Source organism: Pinus tabuliformis, chromosome 3_1 (assembly GCF_031772625.1).
Source record: "Pinus tabuliformis cultivar Carrire ecotype Pingquan chromosome 3_1, CPIR1, whole genome shotgun sequence".
NCBI classification, from domain to species: domain Eukaryota; kingdom Viridiplantae; phylum Streptophyta; class Pinopsida; order Pinales; family Pinaceae; genus Pinus; species Pinus tabuliformis.
In genome coordinates this window covers 462,193,577-462,214,151 of record NC_142301.1, presented here as the reverse complement: position 1 = coordinate 462,214,151, position 20,575 = coordinate 462,193,577, and the positions used below count along the sequence as shown (strand labels likewise).

The 20,575-nt window shown below is 39.0% G+C and overlaps 1 protein-coding gene across 5 annotated transcripts in view; it reads right to left on the bottom strand.

The window, feature by feature from the left end:
- Positions 1-3,277: 3,277 nt before the first annotated feature.
- The window catches only part of LOC149187742 (uncharacterized), a 213,665-nt gene continuing 196,367 nt past the window's right edge, over positions 3,278-20,575 (bottom strand). For all 5 annotated transcript variants that reach the window (XM_089411459.1, XM_089411460.1, XM_089411462.1 and 2 more), the window contains 2 exons: positions 5,193-5,325; positions 3,278-3,879 (listed from right to left, as the gene is read on the bottom strand). In XM_089411459.1, the coding sequence (XP_089267585.1) occupies positions 3,689-3,879; positions 5,193-5,325 (324 nt within the window). In that variant the 3' untranslated portion in view covers positions 3,278-3,688. The remainder of the gene's footprint in view (positions 3,880-5,192; positions 5,326-20,575) is intronic.

Genomic DNA, 20,575 nt, shown 5'->3' with positions numbered 1-20,575 from the left:
ATCTAGTTGTTGAAAAATGTTGAGGTACTTCAAAGGTCATATGCCAACATATTCATGTTTCAACTCTGTCTTTGATGGCCCCAACTTTTAAAAAGTGCTTTCATAAAAGTTGCAATTGGATCTCTCTATGTTCTCATACCCATGCCAAGATCTACAAGGAAATCAGGCATAATGATTTAACTATGTAGTCGGTATGTATTTGTCTCAATCCCTTCCACAATGTATATAAATACAATGTGTACTGCGATGAAAATTTTCATGAACCAACTTATACACAATCTTTGATACTTATGCTTCAAGGTGGATCTTATAACAACCTGGAACTCTATTTTCTTCTAATAGGATCATGGTACTCCACATAACGTAGATGATAAATGCACCATTTCTCACTGTCATTATTCTACTCTAAATTATGTTCCTCATTTCAATGCCAATATTTATAGAGCGGTGTTGTTAATTCAAATCTAACTCCTTTGTTTGGACTACAAGACCAATAAGAAAATTCCCTATTTCACAGTCATGGAAATTACCTCTATTGGAAAATTGCTTACTATCCACCAATTGGTTTATTTCTATGAGCTACCTTTCTTTTAATGCATCAAAATCATCATATCTGAATGCAAATCTTGTAGAAATTTCAAGAATCCAACAGTTAATGCAAATCAAAAATTTCATCTAATTTACTTGAGGTTCCCTTGATCTAGCCTTGTAAACTTTCAACCTTAGGGTTGATCTGAAATATTAAATTACATAAACAGAACAAGGCTCAAGCCTCCTTCTTGGTTGTGGGTCACTTCTTGTGGTTGTGACTACACTTTAGTGGGTTCCTAAGGCCCTTGACCTTCCTCTACAACCTTGTGTTGCTTATGTTGGCCATTGACCTCTCTTTGTTAGTTGCAGCCATCCTACAACCCTCAGCCAAGCTAATGGCCCTATGGCCTTCGCTATTGTTTTGGGTTGTGACCTCCTTCTTAAGGTTGTGGCCAGGCCTCCTCCTTGACACAGATACCTTCTGCAACAGAATCGAGCTAGGGTTATCCTTGTAGCTTCCTCACACTCCACGAAACACATAAACTCGGCCTTCTTAAAACAAAACTCATCCTCCTCCAGTAGATTGCGACTTCTTTAGGGCTCTCTTTCTTGTATCTTACGCTGACTTCAATGGCTACTCTTTAACAAGCTCTAATACCATGTTGATTTTCATACAAGATACATAGTAGAAACCAATCTTCTAATTTGATAATTACTACCTAATGACCTTCAAACAATTTAACTCATGGTTGTTGATATCATTGAGCAATTATACATCTTCATGTAGACATCTTACAATTTTAACTATGTTAAGAAAAACTTTATTATGATGTTAATACTTTTTTATTTCAATCTCTTCTTGAATTTTTTTCCTTTCATGTGTCCTTATCTTTCATTAATTTGCTCATTTTTCCTCCTCTTAAACTCTTAATTCTCGTTAAGAAAAATTCGATTAAAAACAAGCAACTTGCACTTGATTATCATTTTTTCTAAGTTGTCTATTACATTCTTATTTATTTCATTAATTCATCTATGTACTTCCCCATAATTTTTTGTACTTTTCACAAAAGAAATCCATTGCCATAACTCTTTCTTCTTCTTTAACCATGAATTTTAAAATTTTTGCCATTTACAAATGTTTAATTATTAATTATTAACTACTTCCCCACACACACACACACACACATATATATATCCATCACAATGACAAAAATAACAACAAAATTACACTCAACATTACTTTAAACGTCACTTTCCATACCATGAATATATTAAATGAAACATATGACTATATGGTTATGAATATCTTCTTTGGAATTCAAATCAACTTTAATATAAGAGTTCCCAAGTTATTGGATTATCTAACCAAATAGTTATATGGTTACGAATATCTTCTTTGGAATTCAAATCAACTTTAATATAAATTCTAAATGAAAGTTGCGAAGAGTTCCCAACTTATTGGATTATCTAACCAAATAGTTATGGTGAAAAATGTACTTGTCAACCAAAATTGTATTAATGATCATCCTAAACTTAGATTATGGTGATGTTTAATCACATACTAAATCGTTTATCGACGTCTAACAAATTGGTAAAGCATAGAAGGTGGCTATCAAACTTCATCACCTTGGGAGCAAGTTATAGATATTTTTATTTTCCCCACGTTGGCAACCTTGGCCACAGACAACATGGGACCACTAAAAGCTGACCTAGTCAAAACTGATCCACACACCAATCGCACAACAAAGGAGCAGCGCAAGCACTTTGCGTCCCTAGCTTCAGATACTAGCAGCAACCAGAGTCGTGTGGGAAAAAGCAATTGAGACAACAATGAAAAACAACGATCTACGTCTCTTGCTGAGTGGATGGCTGGTCTCGGCACCTTAATTTATTTAATTTTCCATGTAACACCTGCTATGATTTTATCATTTTATCATACCATATTCTTTCTGACGAAGTTGAAGGCTGTTAATTTTTATATCTTAATTAATTACTTTTGGATTTAATAGGTCATGAAATATTGTAGTGCTATTTTGATTATTTCCTGTTCAAGATGGCATATTTTATAATAACTATGTATATCTGGCTAGCAGGCTCAAGGTTTGCTGTCAGTCTAGTTTATATTGCAAATGACTACTACCATGGTAATAATTTCTTATGATAGGTTTAGCTATTTTTATCTACACATAAATTTGAAAAAAAAAAGGGGATGCCTTTTCAAAGGTTTGATGTACAGCCAAAACCACCGGACAGGAACATTGCATTGGACCAATCTTGGAGTTATAAATGATTTCGTACAAAAACAAAATGTAGAGATTTTCTAACATATCAAGATAACAAAGTGCACGCAGTTGTTATTGTAGGCTGTTTGACATCATGAAATTTGTTTCTCAACCCTCGAGACCTTAGACGGATGGAATTTGTTTGACGGGCAAATTGTCCGTGATGGGGTGATTTGCCCATCAAATACGGTTTAAAAATTTGCAAAAACGTCACGATCATTTTTTGAAATTGTGAAGACGGGATAGGGAGGTGTGAAAACCGTTTTGACGAGTGGGTCTATTTTGAAATTCCAACCCTGACGTTAGATGTTACACCGTACCCTTAAAGTATAAGTTACTCATGCTGGGGACTTATTATTGGGGTTACTCTTTTATTTAGTCTCTCTAGGTCCAGTTGAATGCCATGTACATGGGCTTGTTCATAAACGAGTGTACAAAGGAGTAAAACTCATAAACAAGATTAATGAGGTGATAAAATAGAATAAATGGATTAGAATTTATTATAATACAAGAATTTTGATCATTTTCAGCTAAACTTCTGTACCAAGAATATCATGATCATAGCCCCACAGCAGCTTATTTTGCCACATAGTATGAATGATATGAACAATAAATGTAGAAATGCACTTGTGTTACATGCAACTTCGTAGTTGCTCAATTGGCTCAATTGTCAAACCAATCATGAGAGACAGAAAGCCTACTGGCATTTGACATAAACACCTCTGTTATGTTTACAGCCTAGAACATTAATAGCAATTCTCGGGACAATGGTTAAGGCCCTTCAACTATTCAGTATAGTAAGTTACTATGCTTATGTATCTGCCTTGGCCGACCCTCAGAGTGCCTTGATTAAAGATAAGTGCTTCAAGATTCATTTAGGAAAGTAACGGCTCATGTAATGACTGCACAGTCACTGCATCTAAGTCCGGCACTGCATCCAAATCCATCGTGAATGTCACGATTATGCCTAAAAGAGCACATCCTCCGGGGACAAAAGCAAGAGACATTTGAGTTAATGAATGGCACAATCCCAATTTGTGAGACGCATTACATCCGTTCGCAGAGGCTGCACATGTAAAAGAAGAAAACTTATTAGGTTAATAATCAAGGAGATATCTCGGTCTTGACTGTTTTATGCTTGACTGGCTAGTAGGAATAAGGAAAATTTTGGAACCAGCTTCAACTCTATCCAGTAAAAGAAGTTTTCTTTTTTTGAAGCTTAGTGAGAAAAGCATTCTGGACTCTGTATTTGAAGCTAGTCTTCTTGAAGATTGAAGACTAGTCACTTTCTCATGAAAATTTATACCATGAAAGTAAAAGGATGGAACATGACCACATTATTGCACTGTAAGCAAGCAATGCATCTTATATAAAAGGTTAATGAAAAGATTGTTTAGAAGTCCCCAGAAGGATGGATGAAAGGGGAAGAGAAAAAAAGAAGTCAAGGAAGAGTTTTAAAATGTAAAGAAAACTAAAAAGGAAAAAAAAAACAGTTACCAACTCACTATAAAAGACAACCTAGGCAGCAGAACCACTGGATAAAGAATGGACAGACAAAGAAGGGAAATGCTAAGATTCATGCGAAAACTGCACTTTGTACGAAGATGTAGCCACAGACTTTAAGCATAGAGAAGATAGAATTATCTGACTTACAAATTACAGGCAGGACACAAATCCCTAAGCATAATATAGAAAGGTGTCTTAAATGTGAGAGAGCTTTGGGGTAAGAAAGAATTTCATTTGTAAAATAAAACTCAAGCATTAGGCTAGAACATGGAATAACATGGTATGCCTCTGGATAGAACTAGGAAAATTTAGTCTCTTTGAAATTTGCTGCCCCATGAAACATTTAGGTTATTGGTAGCGCCACTGTCTGATGCGCTTTGGACTTTTGTTATGCTAATGTACATGCAGCACAAATTGGCAGCAAACATTAACCAAAATACTAATATGCCAATAAAGTTAGGTTACGTTAAATTCCAGAAGAGAATCAAGAAAGCAACTTGAATAAAGTATAATATCTGTTTTATGAGATTTACTCTAATGCACAGACATGCAGCGTAATATAGCAAGCTCCATACACAAAATGACTAAAATACAATGAACTGTAATCACCGGAATAAAGAAATGTAAAAGAACCCAATCTTATGATATGTCCTGTTTTCAAAAGACCACAATATCTACACCCAAATATTCAGAGTGGTAAAGGGCAGCCACTTTGGTCTGTAAGATATGAATTTTATGGATAACATGTTAAATAAATTAAAATTTATAGGATTCTTAGCTTATGACAAATGGTATTTCAATAATATGCAATTAAAAAAATGTATTTTGGGAGATCAAAAAAATTACACCTTAGGAGCCACAGTGAATACTTACTATGAAAATCTTCAATGATGTAGAGCACAATCCCACACGAAATTTTCTCTATGAAACTCAGTGAACCATAGACAAATGCACATCCACGAAGATCTTTGCCTACCAAAATACTTTCCATGCTGATTGCAGTTACCTGAAAAAATTTCAAAATTCCAGCTTATCTGTTAGATGCCCAGGTTATGCATGCAACTTTGCTATAATTAATGTTGTATTAGAAAGTTTGCCAAGGCCCCTTACTAAAAGGCAAGAATAATAATTCAGATTTGTATTATACTGCATGGTGCCTCCTTTAATTAGATTTCCATTACCCCGGCATGTGGCAATACAAGTATTGGAACACATTAAACCTAGGCAAGTACCTAGACAAATCTTGGTAAACCATATTTACATATAACTCAGCTATGCACCACTTTCAACCATCTACGTATTCATGGCATGGATGCCACCGAGATCACCATGTCCATATATATTCCAACTCAATCTATCACCTAAAGGCATTTTATATTACAATTCATTGTGAAGAGGTATGCATTGAATAATCACGTATAATAACAGACCAGAAATAGAGTGCAGCAGACCATCATTGTGATCCTAACTGTCAAAAGCGACATGGAAAGAAAACCAAAAATATGCCATTTAGATGCACATCGAAAATCTTTAGTTTATGAAACTCATAACAATCAAATACATAGAAAAGAAGACCTAAATGGCATCAAACCTCAGTATTTAGCATTCTAGTTCAAGTGAAAAATCCACAATAGTCATTTGCTTTCTAAAATCATCACAAATGATGGCTTGTGATCATAAATGATAACATTGAGTCATTTATTTGATGAGCTGCTATGAAATCCATTTGCACTGTAGTAGCTGCAAACTAAAGTTCGTTGCATAGATAGTTGTAGGTCCTGTTATCACCAACCTAGTAATTGGAAAGAAAGATCACAATTGTGGTTCAAGATGATGCAGTTGACAAATGCCAGAATTTCAATAGATTGTAGTGGTATCAACTCCCCATGTTTTAAGGATGCAAATCATCATTTTGGGCAGCAGAACCAGCAATTTGAGTAGTAGTGAACGCGTTTCTTGCTCAGTGTTATACCTCATATTGTATGAGGTTCCACTTAATTTTCATCACATTGACGGACATTTGTTGCTAGTTCTTTGGAGCTACTAGACTAATTTGGGAGGGGAAGGGAAGGGGGGCAGGTTCACCTTCATGGAGTCCTACCATAGGTGGCACATCTTCATCCAGGAGCCACTTTGGAGCCGCCGCCTCCTTTAAGGTACAAGTTAATTTTGATGTTCCTATATTTCAAGGCCAGATAGATGCAAATGTTCTAGATAAATGGTTATATCTGCTGAAAGGATATTTTTCGATCCATAATTATTCTGATAAAGAAAATATTACTTTTGCACTCCTTAAGGCCACCCCCCATGTTAAGGACTAGTCAGAAACTCACTGTAAGCAAAGGGCCATGGAGGAATCCCCACTATTTGCAGTCGCACCCTCTTAGAACTCTTTTAGGGATGTTGTTAAGGAACAATATTACCCTGTTGGAAGCTATGAAGACAAGTACATAAAATGGACCACACTACGGCAGGAAAGGGACTAAGAAGTGCCAGAGTTCGCGAATATCTTTCATACGTTACGCATGAAGTCAGTTATCAAGGACTATGAGCGACATTTGTTGCTCAAGGACCGTGGTTGTCTACAAAAATACATCCAGGTAAAAATGGAGTTTGTGGACATCTCCTTGCTTGGTGCAGCATACCAATATGTTGTCAAAATCGAGCAAAATTTTAAATAGAAGAAGTGAGACTTTAGATCTGTGAATCTGACACAGAGCAAGAGCACCCCTGTTAATTTTAGGTATGTTCTATGCTTAGAGCAATTTATTTCAATTTTCACAGTTAGCTCAATATCTTTTCCAGATTAGCAATCACATCAGCGTTAAAGTAAATTGCAGATAGAACATAAACATAGATCGCAGAAGACAAGCCAAGACAAGAGGACACAAGATGTGGCACTATCCAGGGACAAACCCCAATGTGGGGAACCCTTGATCAATTCTTCTTATATGTTCTTCAATAGTTCAGCAAACAGAGAGAGAGATAGTACATATACAACAGAAGTCGAAACTTTGACTTATCTAAATAAGAGCATAGATCATCTCTAAGTAAATGATAATTGAGATAGTTGAACTCAGTTGAAGACATGTTGCTTCAACTGATTCTCCCAGGTGACTCCATCACCATGCATTGTGTTGCACCTTGTCATCATGTTGCACCTCACTATGTTGCATCGTGTTGCACCCATCATCACTATGTTGGACCTCATTACCACGCTGCACACATCATATTGTTGCACCTTCCGGTACTGCAACATCTTGTTGTACCTTATCATCTTGCTGCACTTACCAGTGTTGCCTCATCCTGTACCTTACTGTGCCCATCATGCTGCATCTCATTGTAGCATTTAATATCACTGTACTATACTAGCAAGTGTTGCACACAACATGCTACACTCACATTGTCATGATGCCCATCATTGTGCTGTAGCACTACACATCATATTGCCCCTTATCACAATGTTGTCACTGCCTATACTGCTGCACCATGATTTCTTGTTGTCCTTGTTGTTGCTGCTGCCCCATTGTGCCATCATTGCACCATGCCATTATACTCCTAGCACTGTTGTCCCAATGTATTGCTATTCCATGTTTTCCATATTGTTGTCATACTATTCCATGTATTCTGGGCAGCCTTTATCATCAACAGTCTTCACACTTTGGCATGCTGCTCCAACCCTGTTTGTTAGTGCACATTGCTGCTGTCCCATCATTGCTGTTATCCCATCATGGTGCTGTCCCATCGTGCTGCTGTCCCATCATTGCTGTTATCCCATCATGCTGGTGTCCCATTGTTGTTGTCCCATTGTGCTGCTATCTCATTGTTGTTGCTGTGACTGCACCCAACACACAGCAAGACTAACCCTCTAGTGGCCAGCCTTGAAGAAGCTCCTCCCATGCCACATTATCCTTTCAACACAACCATGGAATAACTCCAACAGCTTGCTATCGCCTGCGGCCAAGCTTGTTGTAGCTTTCAGCCTCCTCAATGTGCCCAAACAGCCACTCAAATTCCAGCATTTAGGTTCCCTCTACTTGGCCTAGTAGCCTGCCCTCTCGGCCCTAGATCCTTGGCCCTCCATCCATCAATTTGGTCACTTGAAGTGACCTGCGGTTAGGGCTTGGACAGACCTGCGGTTAGGGCTAGGCAGACCTGCGGTTAGGGCAGATTAGACCTGTGTATAAGGGCGGTGAGTAGGGTCTCCTCCACCATGTTATTTCTCCATCCTTGGACTGCGGTTAGGCTCCTTTAGGCAGCGTATAGAAGTAGGGCTCTCCTCCCTTGAATTGTTGCTAGATCATCCTCCTTAGGACTGCATTAGGGCATCCTCCTTAGGACTGTGTTAGGGCTTGTAGAGACCAGCGTATGGGGCAACATGTAGCCTTCCTTCTTGACTGCGTCTAGGTCTCATACTAGGGCTCCTTACCTTTTGTGTTTAGGGATTCCTCTCTTAGATTTCTCTTCCACTAAAACCCAGAACATGTGAAGAGAAATCAAGAGTGAAGTGTGTGTAGAAATGACTATCAAGTCACCTCTTTTTATACTAAAATGTTGAGCACATGTGTGGGTTATTTGGTTGTTGGCTAACCTTGAAGAATTGTTTTATAAGTTTATAACACAAATAAATTCATAACTCCATGAATACTTATCGGAATCAGATGATCTTTAGATCAATCCTACACCTCTCGATGAGAGGAGTCCAAGAAAAATATCAGCTGCCATAAATAAGATGACTCGCATGGAGTTTGGCCCTACTTACCAATTTTAACATTCCCTCTCAACTAGAGAGAACTCCATCCATTGATCCATCTGACAGATTGTACTATCTCTGCCATCAGTGCCTTGCACTACTCTGCTTTGCTCTGCTCTGCTTTGCTGAACCATGAAGAAGAAGAATTGATCAAGAATGTCTCATACCATTCTTTACTGACCCGGGGTCAGTCCCATATGAAGAGAGTGCGTCATACCACTCTTACTAATCCCAGATCAGTTCCAAAAGAGAGTGACTTATGTCACTCTTACTGATCCGAAGTCAGTTTCATTGATCCTAGATCAATATCAAAAGAGAGTGTCTCAAACCACTCATACTGATCCCAGATCAATATTAAAAGAGAGTGTCTCAAACCACTCATACTGATCCCAGACCAATGGAGGTCATCCTAGCATAGGGAATACGGTAGATACAACGATGCGTCCATCGATAGTACTACTATGGTCCCTAACCCCATTTCTCTGCTTATTGGCCAGATGAGAGGTACTTCCCATGAGTTCCAAACTACATGGGTAGGATGCCTCGACAGGAGAACCACTCATCCTGTCCATAAGTCGCCACGGGGTATCACAAGGGAAGGCTGAACCATTCACCCTGTACATAGCGCACCATTAGGGGAGGGTTAGTCGCCCTATGGTCGCTTGTTGCTCCAAGAAGTACCCCAAGCCCCCTCGGAGCTCCCAGAGCTCAATGCATGCATCATGCAAGACCCTCATAAGAGGGTGTCTCAACAACTCCAAGTCGTTCAGGAAAGTCACAAATTTGACCTTTTCCTAGGGCTTCGACAGAACGTTTGTGACCTGTACATCAGTCTCAATGCGATGGAGCCTTCTCGCTCATCGATGTACCATATCCCAGATAAGATAGCATCTGATGTCTATATGTTGGAGCAATCATAGAATACGAGATTCCTCAACAATCGAATCCCCCTCTGGTTGACACAAAAGATCACGGTGGTATCCATCATGTGTACAAACAGCTCGCTAAAGAGATTCCACAACTAGGCAGCTTCACACGAGGTCATACTCATAGCTATGTATTCGGTCTCAATGGTGCTTATAGCAACCGAATTCTGCTTCCTGCTCATCCAGGATATCGAAGCAAAACCCAAAGAGAACCAGCACTCGGAAGTGCTTCTTGCGATCCTCCACACTACCTGCCCAGTCAGCATTCGAATAATCATGCAGCTTCATATTTCCAACAGTGTATCTCAATCCATGAGAGATTGTGCCCCGAAGATATTTCAAAAGATTCTTGGCACCAGTCCAGTGAGTCTCAACCAAATATGAGCCCAACATGCTAAATGCAAAACATATATCCGGACGGAAGTTCACCTAGAACGTCAATGTGAATGAGTTTATGAAACTCAGAGGCATTCCCAAATCTGGTCCAGCATCACATAAACTTCTGAAAGTTAAGCTCCATCGAGGTAGTCACGGGCTTGTAGTTTACCATTCCAAATCCGGAATCCAACTCCCTCTTACTTTTGCAAATGAGAGGGTCTGCACCTGTCAAAAAGAGGTCGTCCTCATAAGGTGCCAGTATGAGAGGTCTATCATCCACAACCTTCAAGCAATGGTTTGGATCGGCTTCACTCCTAGTGAATCTCAGCTTCATCAGGCAGCTAGTAGCTACCAATCCTCTCATATTAAGCTCAGGGTGTTTTGCTTCAAGCCATGGAGGGCTTTCTTCCACCTGCATACACGAGATTCTTGATCATGAATCTCAAACCGCTTGGGTTGTTCCAAACCTATGGACCTGCTACATGAGGGGAATGGTCTCCTTGTAAGATTTTCCTTCGATACATCTCGGACATGTACCTTCATGCTCTTCTTGAATTCTGGCATCCCTGTCACAATCTGACTCACATCGAGTAGGGCCCCGTAATAAGTAGACCTCTGGTGCTATAGATGAGATGTGACAACTGACATGGTCCCCAATGGACCATCCTAGAACTTGATACAAATTGCCAACCCTAAACACAAAAGCATCTTTGAAGATTCCATTTTCAAATACGTACCTTTCCATCGATGAATGCCACCTTGTAACCTTTGACTTCCATTGTCGAAATGGACACCAGGTTCTTCTTGCGATCAGGTACAAAAAAGAGATTCTTGTAAATGAATCGAGTTAACCTCATTCAATTGAGGGGTAACATTCCCTACACCCTTTCCGAGATAGGTGGCATCGACTCCAAGTATAATCCCACAATTGTTTCCATCTCTACCAAATTAGAGAGAGCACCCTTCTATCCGATGAAGTGCCTTGAAGCACTACAATCAATAAGCCAAATTCCCAAAGAGTCTAAAGGAGAGGGTCAATACAAGATAACACTTCTTTATCTTATCAGAAACAACATTTGATTCTTCATACCTGGGATTCCTTGCTTTCTTTGAAGAGTCTATTATTTCCTTGATGACTTGCATTCCTTCGATCATTGAAGATGTCCCTTGAATTATTGTTATCATCATCAAGTGATGTGTCCCTACCATTCGGACACTCCTCAGCATAATGGCCAAACTTATTACAAACAAGGCATTTGCCTTTCCTTCCACCCTTACATCCAAACTTCCCAATGAAGTAATATTTAGGTAGGCCATCAGAAGCTTCCACTGCACCATTCTGATAATATTCTCTGCTTCGACTTCACCCTTGGTGAATTTGAAGAGGGATGAGGAATCCACTGATCCTGTTGTCCTTTCCCAACTGTCTTCGGTGATTGCTCTTTCACTCTTGCTTGGGCTTTGTCTTCACCTCAGCTCCGATACCATGTTAATTTTAGGTATGTTCTATGCTTAGAGCAATTTATTTCAATTTTCACAGTTAGCTCAATATCTTTTCCAAATTAGCAATCGCGTCAGCATTAAAGTAAATTGCAGATAGAACATAAACATAGATTGCAGAAGACAAGCCAAGACAAGAGGACACAAGATGTGGTGCTAGCCAGGGACAAACCCCAATGTGGGGAAACTCTTGACCAATTCTTCTTATATGTTCTTCAATAGTTCAGCAAAGAGAGAGAGACAATACATATACAACAGAAGTCAACACTTTGACTTATCTAAATAAGAGCATAGATCATCTCTAAGTAGATGATACAAGAGATAGCTGCACTCAGTTGAAGACATGTTGCTTCAACTAGTTCTCCCAAGTAACTCCACCATGCATTGTATTGCACCTTGTTATCATGCTGCACCTCACTGTGTTGCATCGTGCTGCACCCATCATGACTATGTTGACCCTCATTACCACGCTGCACACATCATACTGCTGCACCTTCTGGTACTGCAACGTCTTGTTTTACCTTATCATCTTGCTGCACTTACCAGTGCTGCCTCATCTTGTACCTTACTGTGCCCATCATGTTGCATCTCATTGTAGCATTTAATACCATTGTACTATACTAGCAACCACTGCATACAACATGCTACACTTCACATTGTCATGATGCCCATCATTGTGTTGTAGCACTTCACATCATACTGCCCCTTATCACAATGTTGTCACTGCTCATACTGTTGCACCATGATTGCTTGTTGTCCTTGCTGTTGTTGTTGTCCCATTGTGCCATCATTGCACCATGCCATTATACTACTAGCACTATTGTCCCAATGTATTGCTATTCCATGTTTTCCATATTGTTGTCATACTATTCCATGTATTCTGGGCAGCCTTTATCATCAACAGTGTTCACACTTTGGCATGCTGCTCCAACCCTGTTTGTTAGTGCACATTGTTGTTGTCCCATCATTGTTGTTATCCCATCATGTTGTTGTCCCATTGTTGTTGTTGTCCCACTATGTTGTTGTCCCATTGTTGTTGTTGTGACTGCACCCAACACACAGCAAGACTAACCCTCTAGTGGCCAACCTTGAAAAGGCTCCTCCCATGCCACATTATCCTTTCAACGCAGCCATAGAATAACTCCAACAGCTTGCTATGGCCTACAGCCTAGCTTACTGTAGCTTTCAGCCTCCTCAACGTGCCAAAACAGCCACTCAAATTCCAACAATTAGTTTCCCTCTACTCGGCCTAGTAACCTACCCTCTCGGCCCTAGATCCTTGGCCCTCCATCCATCAATTCAGTCACTTGAAGCGACCTGCGGCTAGGGCTTGGACAGACTTGCGGTTAGGGTTGGGCAGACCTGTGTATAAGGGCAGTGAGTAGGGCCTCCTCCATCATGTTATTTCTCCATCCTTGGACTACGGCTAGGCTCCTTTAGGCAGCTTATAGAAGTAGGGGTCTCCTCCCTTGAATTGTTGCTAGATCATCCTCCTTAGGACTATGTTAGGGCATCCTCCTTAGACTGCATTAGGGCATCCTCCTTAGGACTACGTTAGGGCTTGTAGAGATCAACGTATGGGGCAATGTGTAGCCTTCCTTCTTGACTGGGTCTAGGTCTCATACTAGGGTTCCTTACCTTCTGCGTTTCGGGCTTCCTCTCTTAGATTTCTCTTCCACTAAAACCCAGAACAAGTGAAGAGAAATCAAGAGTGAAGTGTGTGTAGAAATGACTATCAAGTCACCTCTTTTTATACTAAAACTTTGAGCACATGTGTGGGTTATTTGGTTGTTGGCCGACCTTGACGAATTATATTATAACACAAATAAATTCATAACTCCATGAATACTTATCGGAATCGGATGATCTTTAGATCAATCCTACACCTCTCGATGAGAGGAGTCCAAGACAAATATCAACTGCAATAAATAAGATGACCCACATGGAGTTTGGCCGTAGTTGCCAATTTTAACAACCCCCAAACCGTAGAACAAAGGATAGAGCCAAGGTGGAACATCCTAGGAGAACCCATCAAAGCCGCAAGCAAAGAATAGTAATGGATGATGAAGAAAGACATGGGAAAGTGGTGTGAGTTGCACAAGAGCCCTGCTCATAACACAAATGAATGTCACACAAAGCAGTCATTGGTGGCCAAGCTAAAAGCTTCAGAGTCTGATGCAGGTTTCGACTCTGAACCTGACCCTGATAAGAGGAAACAAATCATTGATGTAGGACCTAGTGCCACCATTGCCACCACCAAGGTCTAGCAAAGTGAGCCCGAAGATCCGCAAGAAGGTGAGCATCTCTTCCACTCACAAATGTGGGTGAAGGGTGCTTCGTTGTGTTTCATTGTGTCGATAGTGTGAAAATTCTGAAACCCAGAATCCTACTGCAACGACTGATTAAGTTTATTTTATTTGTTAAATAAACTGAACAAATTATTTACTGTGTTCTATGGCAAATATCGAAACTAATACACTGCAGCCTTCACAAAATAAATACTGCGGAAGAAAAATAACACTAGAAAAATAGATGCACACACACTAATACATAGTTGTTTTTGGACTAAGCCCCTAGAAAAAACCCAACTCGGGAAAACCGGTGCAGTTGTTGAGGGTTTTAATTATTATGCAGTAGTAAATCTAAGTACAAAACTATGTATGCTCAAATCTATCAATCCATACAGAGAAATGACTGACAGAAACTCTAGTGAGAAAAATCTCACTCCCACTGGCGATCCAACACTGACCTTGGCTCAAGATGAGCTGCTCTCTGCTGCCTTTGCGCAGTCCCTGCATCAACCTACGCAGTACTGCGTCCCACAACTCGGAAATGTGTCTCTCGCTATCTGATCAGCTGTTGTCTAGAAGATGGACTCTCCTGGCCTCCGGGCTCCCACTCCGTCTTCTAGCACTGAATCACTGCTTCTTCCCAACAAAATATGGATTCTCCTCTGAAGCATTGCACTGCCTCTTTGTGGCACTCACTGCTACTCTGCAATGCACTCACCGGACTGGAAAATCTCCCTCGGGCCTTACTATCCCTGCCCCTCTCTCATTACTTCGAGCTCACTAGCTCTCTCTCCAGCAACTCAGCGCTGCTACTCTGAAGTTCGATCTACCAGTAATTCGAACTACTAGTGGCTCAAGTGTGTTCTCCAACCCCCATCGAGTTTCTTCTTATAATCTCTCATTGAGACATCAACAACCAAGATTAAAACATAATTGATGGTTAAGATTAACTAAAACTCGATCCATGTCTTCTTCTAGAAGATTCTCACCATGACTTAATTAATACCCTTCAATTAATCAGAGTTCCTAAGTTTAGATTTAGGAAACATTAAGAAATGATTAATTATTTTAATTAAGTCGTCTCTAGGTAGAATTTTCATAAACGATTTCTGGGTTTTGGAGAATACATGTATTCTAGCCTCTCCACCAAATTTCGTGGCTAGAACACATCCGATGCTACAAGAACTAATAGATAGTGGGATTCAAAAAAGTTAAAAACCTCATCTCAAAAGCAGTCATTACGCAATTGGGCCTACTGACAACATCACACCCACAACCATACACCATCAGGTGGCTCCACTAAGGGCGAGATCTCCGCGTCAGTGAATAGTGTCGCCTACCTTATAGCATCAAGCCTTTCATGGACGAGGTATTGTGTGATGTTGCTCCCCTTGAAGTTTATGATATTTGGTTAGGCCAACCATACTTGTGGAAGTGTCATGTTGTGTATGAGTCTAGACGTCGTACCATTATTATTACTTTGGGCAGAAACTATTCAGGATACCAGAGGTAGTCCCACTTACTAACATTTCTTTGATCTCTGCTAAGCAATGCAGTAAGACTATCTCCTAGACTAGAGAATTTGTTTTCTTCTTAATTCACTCTTAAAGTAAGGGGAAGATCATGGCCACATCCACGGCCTCCATATTGGGCTCCTCCACGTAACAGAAGCAAGTGGATAAAGTCTTGGAAGAGTACAAGGACATCTTCTCCACACCCACAAGGGTACCGATACACTGCCAGGTCAAGCATTCGATCGATCTAATCCTCAGCACACCTCTACCTAATGGGCCTGTTGACCATTAGAGTGGCACCTAATGATTATATGAAGACTCCAAGCCCAAGTATGATCCAAAGGACACTTGTACCATCAAATATCATCAATCAACGGAGTTTTTAAACTCCACTTCTATTTCTCATCATCTTTCTTGTACCCAGATTCCACACCCTAAGATGAGTTGTGAGTCTATAATAAGCCTAAGATGTTAGGACTCAACCAGCAAATGAGTACACTTTGGAGTGTTTTTTTTTTATCTGGTTAATTATCCATTCTTTTTTAGAGGTGGATAATTTTCTAGGTTCTTTCACTCATTTTTATTCCAAAGTCAGGGTGCCAATTTGAAGGTTGAGACCCTAACACATCTTAGTGTCTAGAGTCGATGTATATTACCATACTAGATCACACAAAAAATTCGTGGAATTTGGCTAGGTCTAAGTAGGATCTTTTAATAATTAAAAATTTCTTGCAAAATGGGATTTTTTAATTAATTTCTATGTAATGATGTAAATAAGTGGTCTTTGGAAATGTCTAGGGCATGTGACTATTTGAAATTCATCCTCTAAGGCCCAACATTATGTTAGGACCCACTTTGGGAGTCAAAAAACGACTTATAGTCCCTCAAAAGCCGATTTTTCTAATGCCAGTGGCAAAAATGAAGAAAAAAATCAAAAAAATGAATAATTGGAAAAATTTAAAAAATTTTCCGAAGTTAAAATAAGTCAAATTTTGACATGGAAATTATGTGGAGAGTCAAAGGTTATATGGAAGTTACATGGGGGCCACCAAAAAGGCGCTAGCTCAATTACAACTCAAGTCAAAGTTCCAAGTGGCAAGTCAAAAGGTTCCACTTTGAGTTAAAATGGGAAAGTTGAAGTCTTACGTATGGCCAAATTTCAAGTTAGAATTAATTCAAATGTGAATGAAATTATTATATAAGGTTGAATAAAGTGGTTTGAGAGTAGACCCCACCTCACTCCCATGGTCTACATATATCCAAGTCTAAGGACTTATGCACATGTTAAATTAAAGACCACGCATCACCTACAACTCCACGCACATACTAGATTGGAATACCACGCAGATTTGTGGGACAGATTGGAAGGTTCAGTGAATGCATAAATTACAGTGTGTCTCCACTATTCTACACCCATCCATCCACGTGTATAAAGCTCGCTACTTCAGCCCCTACGCAGATCAGACCTGGCAGCCACACGCAGTTTGCACAGTAGTCTACGCACAACAGTTTGACGGTGGATTGTTGGATTGATTTGCAGTGTGATTACACCACGATTTTGGTTGAGGATTCGATGGGGTAGTTTCCTTCTCTTACCCACTCAAATGCCACACTTGCCAGATTTGGCAATGGAGCTACTACAGTGAATTCATATGCTACCATTTGTAGAAGACAACACAGGCTAGCAAAGGGAACTTGTGATCTTGGGATATCAGTCAACTACAACAATCATCTTGCCACTTAGAGAGTTTGATGTCAATGGGATTGGCTCCAATGCCATTTTCCATTGTCATTCTACATTGGGATTTTCTCCCAGGGTCTTTTAAAGGTAACTCAACTCTCACTGTTAAACATGGTTTTTGAAGCTTGTGCTTATTGTTACTATGCCGAAATTGCTATTGAGCTAAATAAAGTGAAAGTGTTTGGGGTTGCTAGCTTCTCTTGTGGTGCATTTTTTGGTTGATGAGGTCTACATGTTTCATTTGATGTTGTTATTCATTTGATTTTACATTGCTATCTAGTTGTTTTTTTGTGCATTTTCCTAAGGGCGGTATTGTCTAAGGAGGGGAGATTTGCAGCTATCTCAAATCTCCTTTGGGCTTGGTATATTTTTTGCTCTTATTGTAACTTGTTATTTTCAATTGAATGACAAACTCAACTTGGCATCTATATGCCAAGTCTCTTTTGCACTAAAAATTGGTTTGCAGGGATTTGTGTATTCAAAGAATAGGTTGCCAAGTTTGTTGGAGTGTGAGGACTTCTTCGGTTGGAATAGTCACCTCCAAGGATATCAAAGATGCCACAAGTTGTTCAAGCCAACAATCTCATAAGACATCAAGATATTTATTTAAAAGAGAGTTTCATGAGCCCTTTGCTTCTTTTCCATCTCTAAAAAATCATATATTTTCTTCTCTCATTTGTGCACATATTGATTTTATCTAGCATTTGAGGCTAAGTTGTTGGATTTAAATCCTAACTCTCACTCACTAAATCAACTCTTTCAAGCTGATCTTAGTGAGGGAATTTGTAATATAAAGTGTATTTTATACTTGCATTGGGTTTTTAGCTTTTTCCTTCCCGTGCATGTGATTTCCTCTCACATATTTCAACACTATTTATTTTGCATGTTAACTTTTTTGTTTGCTTGCCTATAGGTGTTCTTGGAGGCAATTCAAGTTTGAAGAAAGGGAGCTGAAACATAAGCTAAGGAACCCTTTTCCATTTGAAACCTCAAGGCCAAGTACCTCCTTATCACTTCCCCTATTCTTATAAAGCCTCATTCTTTTGAGGAATTGTAACCATTATTCACCTCAGGGGTTTAGGCTTTTACTTTGTAACATCTCACAAGTAAATCTTTAAAATCTTACATTTGTAATTTTGGGAAAAAGTAAATTTAAAGTGCATATTGTAAATTCTTCTCAAGCCCCTCATTTCTATAAAAGGGCCTCATTTTCCAATAAACTAAAATTTTTGTTTTGAGGGAGCTTGGGATTTTTCCCATGGCATCCCCTTTCCTCATTTGAAGGAATTCTTATGGGTGGACTAATTTTTCTTTTAGTTTTTTTTAGCTGTCTACCACTTAATTTCATTTTTTTTTCATGTTTAAAATTAACACATTTCGCTCCACATGCAATTTTTCTTAATCTTGTATTTAAATTCTCACATGCATAAGCTTTCAAATTGTAAACTTGAGCAAATTTTATCTCATGTGTAAACACTTCATACTTTGGAAAGTTTAATTGTTTACGAGAGATTTTTCGGCGTAAATCACAAGATCTGTCATTTGTCGACGCTTTTCAAACCAACTAGTGTGGTTCATCGTCAGGACTAACGATGAACCACACTAGTTGGTTCGAAACGCGTCGACAAATGATAGATCTTGTAATTTACGCCGAAAAATCTCTCGTAAACCTAATATGGATCACAAAAGCCTCAACTCAACAAGTTTAATTATTTCATAATTTCTTCAAGTACATGCTTCAGTACTTAATCAATTTATGCTATATGTCATGGAAATTATTGGAGCATTATCATTTTTTTGAAACAATTGTAGCTTAAAGCAATCTATTCCATTTTACTTGCCTATTTTTTATTTAATGGTGCAAACATATATGAGCTCATTTACATTCTAGTCTCTCAAGTTTTGCAACTATCTTATTTCTCTTTGAAGCATTTGCATGTAGCATTATTTTAATTGGGGAATTAACACAATTTGCACTTCATCTAGGCATTTTAGTATAGGAAGGCCCCAAGCCTCACTAAAATTTTACCTCCAACATAAGTTGGTTGAAGTAGACATCTTAGAGACCCTCTATTCCTATATGGACTCCTCACTGTGAGACCCAAATCTGTGGACGAAGGTGACATCTGAGGATTGAAGTATTCAATTGCAATCTTGTTGTAGAGGTAGTTAATAAAATTAACCAAGAGCACTTTCCATCACATTTACTTTACTTGTCTCTTGATGTTTTGAGTTGTTATATTGCAAAGTTTATTTTCAAGAAACATTTCAAAGCAAGTATTGTGATTCTTCAAATTGGTAATAAGTGTTTTCATTTCATGCTCAAGTCTAATTCCATATTAACATCTTGATTTAACATTTAACATCTCCTATTTTACTTTTTTTGTTTTAAGTAAATTTTCTAATTATTGAGTTTTGGCAGGTTATGTTTTGATTCATGAATTGATTTCATATCTTACAAATATCTTGTGCTAACATCTTTTGTTTGAATTTCAAGGTTACTTTGCTTTCATTATTGGAAGCATTCCATCTTTATTTTGAGCAAATGTATCTTTTATTTTGAAAAAAACCTTTACAAGGGTGCAACAAATGAGGGTTTATTTATTATGCAACAATTTGAGAATTATTACAATTGGATGCCCAACTAGCTATCCTCCGACCATACACTGGAAAAATATAGTGGAGTTCTGAGATCTCCTTTACAAATCAACTCGACCTCCTTTGGCCTGCTTGCGCCTACATTGGTAGCTCACACTGTTGCCTAGAATATGCACTCCTAGCTCAGTGTCCTGGAGGCAGAGCGAAGTCCTTAGAATCGGGGTTTTGAGTATAAGAATGATTAGTTCATTTCATGGATGTCAAAGTTGTTTCACTGGTTAGTTGCATAGACGAAGACATGAATCATTGTACTCTCTTTTGCTGAATCATTTGATGATGATCTAAGAAGAAGAAGAATTTAAAAGGGTTTTCCCCATAGTGGGTTTTGCCCTAGTCTCAGACCAATCCTAGCGTCTCTATGTGTGCATGCTTTTCTCCTTCATGTTATGTTGCATTGATGATAATGATGTCGTTCTTTCTACATAGTTGCATATGCTGATGAATAATGTAATGATGATATGGGGTGAACCAAATGTGTTAATGAAAAAATGATTA